The sequence below is a fragment of the Netta rufina genome (genome assembly GCF_964035555.1).
Source record: "Netta rufina genome assembly, chromosome: 5".
Taxonomy (NCBI): Eukaryota; Metazoa; Chordata; class Aves; order Anseriformes; family Anatidae; genus Netta; species Netta rufina.
Window position 1 is genome coordinate 10,863,893 of NC_140128.1, and position 7,676 is coordinate 10,871,568.

The 7,676-nt window shown below is 46.4% G+C and overlaps 1 protein-coding gene across 1 annotated transcript in view; it reads right to left on the bottom strand.

Moving 5' to 3' along the window:
* Positions 1–7,395, bottom strand: part of NELL1 (neural EGFL like 1) — a gene marked incomplete at both ends in the record, with an annotated part of 286,983 nt that extends 279,588 nt beyond the window's left edge. The window contains 2 exons of the mRNA XM_084287507.1: positions 3,139–3,267; positions 7,347–7,395. Of these exons, the coding sequence (XP_084143633.1) occupies positions 3,139–3,267; positions 7,347–7,395 (178 nt within the window). The remainder of the gene's footprint in view (positions 1–3,138; positions 3,268–7,346) is intronic.
* Positions 7,396–7,676: the final 281 nt, after the last annotated feature.

Sequence of the window (7,676 nt, forward strand, 5' to 3'; positions counted from 1 at the left end):
TCAGCTCTTACTACCAATATTATTATCAAATCAGAATACTTCACTGAGGTCACCTTGGACTGAAATTGCCAACCTTCCAGGGAAAAGAGTCCTTCTACATTTTCTCTACTATCAATCAAATCACGAGGTACTCCCCAGAATCTTTTTTAACAAACAAATCGCTTCCGTTAACAGAGCTAACATCACAGATTTTTTTTTTTTTTTTTTTTATAAAGAGTCAATAAAATTAATAGTTTCACTTTCTCCTGTGCCTTTCTTTCTTCCCATCATCTTTTTTTTTTTTTTTGGGGGGGGGGGGGGGGAAGGGGGGGAGGGCTCTAAACACAACTCAGAGAGTGCCCAAAACTCATAAAGCTTTCAGCATCAAAAAGCTCAATTCACAGAAAAAACATTGCCTAGGAAAACAATTCGCACTGACACTACAGCAGTATGCAGAACTGCCTGAGTGGGGGTAAAATTACCATTTCTCTCCCTCACAGATATAGACTTCCAGGGATGCACAAAGCAACACACTCAGTTTGAACAGCTCTAGTAAAGTCATTTTAGAAAACACATCTCACAAGACAAAGCGTTCCTTGGGGAGCCTTTGTGTAAGCTCAGAGCCCCATTACGTTGCTGTAAGGACATGGCAAAAGAAAGGGGGGGGCAAAACTGCATGCCAAAGAACACCCTCACAAAATCTTCTTTTCTTTTCCTAAACCAGGAAATCCCGAGTGGTGAAAGCACACAAGTGAAGAGGTCTCCTGCCACGGCTCCCTGTTCAGCAATCAGCCTGCCAGGTGAGGCGAGACCTCCCCTGCCCAGAGCCCCAGAGGTGATGCTGGAGCAGCAAGGCACAGCACTCACCGACTACTGGCATGTGATAAGAACTGATCAAAGCAAAGCTCTGTGTAAAGAAAGGGCTGCCTCTTTGACACTGGAGCAGCAGGTCCAAGAGGATATAGACATTTCTGAACGAAGCGCTAACTTCCAGTCTTTCCTCTCCCCGGGACTGTCACCTTGTTGGAATTTTTGTGAACTTCTACAGGAAAAAGTATGATTCCTTCTACCTGAGACATAGCAGTTGCCCACACATCCCTCTGGGTTCTGTACTGGTTTTACTGTATGGGAAAATACGAATCAAAATTAAATGTCTCCCGGTTCCAGGCAAAGGCCTGGCACACAGCCCAACTGTAGCTGTGAAGTAAGTCACCTGTTACTAAAAGGGAATTCATACAGCTGCCGACATACTGCTGACATTTAACAAATAACAGATACGAACAAGAAGGGAAGCAGCCAACAGGCAGCCTCAGACTTCCATCCTGCCTGACAGCAGTAGAAAAAGATCCCTCACAGACCTCTCTCAGGATGGAGTAATTCTCCAAAGGTCTCCAGTCTTCTCCTAGCCCAAGGGCTTAAGTGAAGATGGTAACTTTCCCAAATCATCTTCCAAGAAGCTGTGTACGAGAGGCAATATCCAAGCATAGGGCTATTTCTGTGTGCATTTACAAGGATAATTTGTTTGGGGAATTAGAAAACAACTTTATTTACTTACTTACATATATACACTTCATATTGTGAACTTCTGTTTAGTGCTTCTGTGTACATCTATCTTTGGATTTATCTGCTCACGTGAACTTTACAAGCTGTATGCTTTTTACACTAGTCTTCAGGTTCGTAAACTACAGATGCAATTTTTCAAGGGGAAAAAAAAAAAGAATAAGAATAAGCATAACATCTCCACCTCTAGCCTTTCAAAACTACTTTCAGTATCAAGGGTTTCAGTCAGCATCCCCAGAAACACACCTCAATCCTTCTCTCTGCAGCTCTGAGCACCAGTCTGTGAAAGCTCAGTGCAAGAGTTCATCAGGGCAATTGCAATTAGCTGCACAGAATGGCAATTGGAAATACTAACATATCTTGAGTCAGTTAGGCCTCTGCAGTCTTTAGAGGAATGACTGTACTTCAATACTGTTCATCCATGACACATAAAACTGTAGTCAGGGGTATTAGAAGCAAAACAATCGGTATCTTTAAATGATGACAATGAACATTCTTGATTAACTTAATGCCCATCTTCTGGGCATCTATCTGGCAAACGGTGAAAATTGTGCTACTCAGCATAGCACAGATTGGAAATATGACTGACAAGATCTTAGGTCTTCAGAAGCATCTGCTATGGCACCTGAACCGGCTTTGACCAGGTAAAAGTCAGCTAAAACTATAGACCCACTTCTTTTATTACTTGTACTAAAATCAGTTGGTATTGCAAATCCAGAAGTAAAACAAAATGAGATCATAATCTTTTGCCTCTAAGAACAGCCACAGAGGAGAGAGAGCAACAATTAAGACACTAACATACCCACTTGAATGCGTAATAAAAGCACAGTAAAGAAAAAACAAACATTGGACGCCTCCGCAGTAGAAGTGCTCCTAACTGTTCTTTAATGTTTCTCTTAATCCCAAGTGATAAAAAAGTCTCTCTCACCTAATAAACCTATTGTACAGTCTCAGTGCTACCCCTTGGTGGGACTTGATCTCTTAATCTTGGTCTCACCTAAGACCACCATAAAACATGCCGCATTTCAACGGCTCCTCATCGACCTAGAGGAGAGGGGAAAAAAATAAAAAGTGGAAAAAAATAACCCCTCACAAGCATTATCTTAGAATATTGAATGAAGAATAATATTACAATTCAAAGTGACTTATTCTATGCCTGGTACTGATCTCTGACAGTTAAGCATGTTCCGATTTTCTCACTTTAACAGTTCTCATACAGTTGATGAAAGGTTTGCTACTTGTTACTAACTGGTGGCAAGACATTAACTGCCTTCTCTTACCTACATAGCTTCAGCTTTGTGTCTCTCTCGCATTTGTACAATGACAGAGATAGTGCCCAAGAATACAACAGAGCCCACGCCTGGGGCCACTTGGACATGCTAATCTGAAAACATGTACTGGAAGTGTTGTAAACCTACCCAAACTACTTCCCCTAGAGACCTCTAATCTCAGTGACCTGACAGCCCACAAAAAAATGCCATACACATTTCAGCAAAAGAATTACAGTTAAGACTACCATTACAGGGCATCGGGCATCAAAGCTCTTAGGAGCTCATGAAGTTATAAATGGGAAAAGAGAACCAAGGATGTGTGTCTTACCTTGAAATAAAAATGCTTTGCTGGCATTGTGTAGTCCTGACACTTGCGTTACCCCAAGGGTTGTATTCACAAGATCCAGTTCTGTGATTATATCAATCTGTAAGTCAGGATCCATTCCAAATCCTATAGCTGTTGGAGGGAGAGAAGAAGAAAGGGAGACTTGAAGTTAGATCAATTTTTATTTCAAATCAGGTAACGAAAAGAAGGGAGAAGTACAGGCATTTTTAGTATCTTCACACACACACGCTGTATACAGTAATTACTTACAAGGCAGTAACTCTGCTGCAGGAAAGAAGATATTCTTTTCTAATTATTTCAATTAAACTCTTTTCTTTCCATAGATTTTACTGTGCACAAGTTAAAACATTATAAAACTGATTACATTAACCCAGCATCTTTTTGAGGCTGAAAAGTAATAAATAAATGAAAGCATAAGCACCTATGCAAAAAGATGAAAGAGATTTGCAACACTCATCTATTGGCTACATGATTTCCAGGGAGACGTGAAGGCTGAAAATTCCTCTCACATTTCATACCTAGCTGTGACTAACAGAACAGGCCCTACAGCTCAGTCTAAACATTATCTATCTTCCCAACTGGACAAAATGACCCTGGAGGAGATATGGTAGCAGGACAAAAGATGCCGTAATCAAAGAGCCCTGAGTGATTCACCAAATTGTTTGATAACGCTTATGAACCATGTCTTCTACATTTAAGCACAGCCACTGCCTGCAGAGCATGTCAAAGCCTACCTACAAATAAGGGATATTCATTTACCTAAACCAGCAGTAGCACCTTCTGGTCTGCAGTAGCACCTACTGCAGAAGCATGAGTCTAAGCCCAAGATTTAGGAAGGGCTCATGCCCAGGAAAAGGCTGCTGCTCCTTGAATTGATGGGGGAACTAATGGAATTGACAGAAAAGACACGTATTCAAGCAGTTTCAAGTTACCATGTTCAAAAGTTCAGGGCAACCTAACGGCCACGGCACAACAAATTCTTTCAACTTGTCTCCTTTTTCAAGGGATGGAAAGAGGCCAGCCTGACCACAGTCCCTCTCAACATAGCAATAAATATCATATAAGACCTGTGCCAGAGAGATAGGCCAAAAAATCTCATGCAAGATCCAAGCACTTTCCTAATGATTTTTTTTTTTTTTTTTTTTTTTTGCTGACGTCATTAGTTACAGGATCTGAGAATGGAAGCCTGATACAGCCAAAGTCAATGGTAAAACTCCCACAGACTTCTGAGGAGCAAGGATGTTACCTGCAAAGCACATCCAGATTGATTTCCACTGAGTGGACATCATGTTCAGATCTAAATTGATTCATTTAGTATTCCAGGACTGTGCTTCTGGATCAGTTAAGCTGCAAATACTCTACTTTGATTCTTTGAAAGGCTCTAAGAAATTACTGAGGTGTACAGAATGAACAAGAAGTTACGTATTCTACTCATAAATCAACTGTACCACAGTGTTTCTCTTTTCTTTTGCTTGGGTGTTAAAACTTGTCAGAACAACACGCTGTACTAATACAGAGGACACTATTGCACATCGAGCTGAGTAGCAAAAAACCTCGAAAAGACAGCTTTAAAAGGGCTTCATCAACACTACTCTACAATGAAAATCAACACCTAGAAGCATTTGGCCAAACTGATCCTCCAAGAACACTGACATATCGAAGTGCAGACATGCACAGTGCTTTCATAAGGATGTGCGGATAAGTAGCTTTTGTAGAAACTTTATATCAGAGAATATGACACCAGATAGAATTATCCAAAAGCAACACCTTCCCAGATACTCAGCAACATCATCAGGTTTTAGTATCAGATGCGAAAGCAGCAAAAAGCTACAACTGATGCTGTGCACGCTGACGGACCAAGAACACACCTTCCCCTTCTGGGAGAAACACAAGCATGGAAAGCACAGCCAGCCAGCTCTTCTGGTCCCAAACCGCGCTCACAGTCAAAATGCTACTGAAAAAATATACATGTCCTGCTGTAGCCAACATTAGCCAGAAACTACTTGCTCTTAAGCACACCTGCCTGCAGTCATCAAGAGAACTTACCTACCACTCCATTTCCAACCTACAGCAACTCTTCTAATGCAAGGGCTGCAACCCCCAGACACAGATTTGTATATACTATTAGAGGGAACAACCTTTCTGGACAAAATCATAAAAGCAAAGGATGTTTTAGAATAAAAACAGAACAATTTCTTATTTCTACCAAAGGATTTTATTCAGAAGAAGAGCAGCACTCTGTCAATTGTGTGAACTTACTCATCTGAGAGTCTGCTTTCCCTGCTGAAAGCAGAGTATGCTGTTCCTTGTTTGAAAGGGGTCGGATCTATCCGGAGCAGCAAAAACCTACTGATTCGAAGGCAGACTAAGTAGGGACTAAAACTTGCTCAATGGAGAGGACAAACAACATCCAGCAAGACAAATCTTGACCCCATTAACATCAGTGTAAGCTCCGCCACTGACATCAACAGGATGAGGACAGAAACCGCATCTAGCAAGCCTATGCCCTCCCATAAATCACAGGAGCTTCACTGCTCCATTAAAGCTGTTTATTCCAGCCTGAGTACCTGGGGCTCAACAAGTATACATAGATCATTGTGGCTCCACAGGCTTCGATTTATGCCAGTGAAGGGTCTTGTGTGACAACTTCAGCGTGCCCCCTTCCAGCTTTTGAAATGCTTTCCAAAAAAAGGAGACTATTTTTAATGTCACAGCAACTATTTAGGAAGAGCCTAACACCGCTTAAAATACTTAGTCATTTTTAGTCATTTTCCTGTGCTGCCTCTTCAAGCTGCAGCAGGCACTCAAAAGCCTAGTTAATAATTAATAAACAACAAATCAGCAGCTTCAGTGCGATAACTAAGTCTCCTTTTCCCCTGTGGTCTCCCACAGTCTATCAGAAAGATACCACAGGCATATCAACGGCACTTGCATCTAGTGTTTTATGCTGCCTCCCTTCAGCAGGAGAAGAGGCTGCCAATACTCCTCCTTTCTGAACTAAAAATTAACCATCAACCTGTAAGCTCTTCCTGGAGAACCGTGCAAAGCTCGGGCCTGATCCTGACTGATGTTGCTTTCAATTCCTATTTAAAGTAATTGGGCCATTCTCCTTAAACCAGGGGCTTACACGAGCAAGACTCCAACTAATTCAGACAGGAGGCGGGCGCAGAAATCATCTCAGGACTTGGTGGATTTGGCCCAACGTGAAGTGAAGGCAGTACAGTAGATTAGAGGATTAAGCCATATAATTATGAATGATGTCACTAGGAAATCCCTAAACGAAATTAATTCCGCCTTACGGCTCCGACAGCTCGCGTTCTCTGCTTGTGCCTCTATCACCAGCAGTCATGCCAGGCTCCATGTAGGCAGTGTGCAGCCGCACAACGCATGCAGCGTGCTCCTGATTTCCGTGGCACCCTACGCAGGAGCTATTTGGGGATGGAGAAACTTTTAGGTCGGCACAGCCGAGTCGCGTCCCTGCATCCGTGCGCGGTCATTCCAAAGGGAAGGAGCAGGCTCTACGAGGGGCGTTTTGCTCTCCTCTCTCCCTTCGGCAGCAATTGTTGCACACAAAGAACTTTCCGAGCAGCTTCGCGATGCCGAGCGGAGGAGTTTGGGAGCCGCTGACCCTTCCAAACGTCTGTCTGCATCCTAGCGGTAACGCCACTGAGAAAAGGGCGAGCGCTACCTTCTCCCAACTACTTCTATGCCGCACCCCTCGAGACCGGTGCGTTTTGGCGAGCCAACCCTACGAACGATTTTCAAGCCGCGATTCCTGCGTGCTTCCCATAATCGCGCAGAGCGATTTCCCGAGGCACAGCGGCGAGCAGCACGGAGGGACGCAGGGCGGCCCCGGGGCAGGGGCAAGAACAAAGCCCCGCCGGGAGCAGGGCTCGGTGCCCGGCCCCGCAGCGCGCACGGCACCGGCCGGCACCGCGCACCGGCGGCCGCGTCTCGCCGGGACGGTACCGCGGACAGCTCCGGGACCCCGGCTGGGTTCAGCCCGGCCCCGGGAGACACCGCTCCCGGCAAACTTTCCCACGCCCACCGAGCGGCCGCGCCCGGACCTCCCCGCCGGGACCGCGCCCGGCCAAGGGGGACCCGACCGGCAGCGCCCCGCGAAGTTTCCTCCCGGTGGGGTGGGCGGCGACCCCCGTCCCGTCCCCTCTTATCCCATCCCATCCTCTCACCTGCCCCGGCGGCGGCCGCCCACGCCCAGAGGAGCAGGAGCAGACCCATCGGCGCGGCGCGGCGGCGGCGCCCGCCTCCCTCCTCCGTGCCGGCGAGCTGCTGGGGAGCGGAGCGGAGCCGAGCCGAGCCGAGCGCAGGCTCCCAGGCACGGAGCGGCTCCGGCTCCGCCCGCTGCCCAGGCGCGGCCCCGACGCCCCCGCGGCGGGGGCTCCCCGCCCGCCCCCCGCCGTGACGCGCGGCCCCCCCGGGCCTCGCCAGCGCCGCCGCCCGGCCGCGACACGGAGCGGGGAGCGCCCCCGGGACCCCCGGCCCCGCTCCGCTTTGCGCTG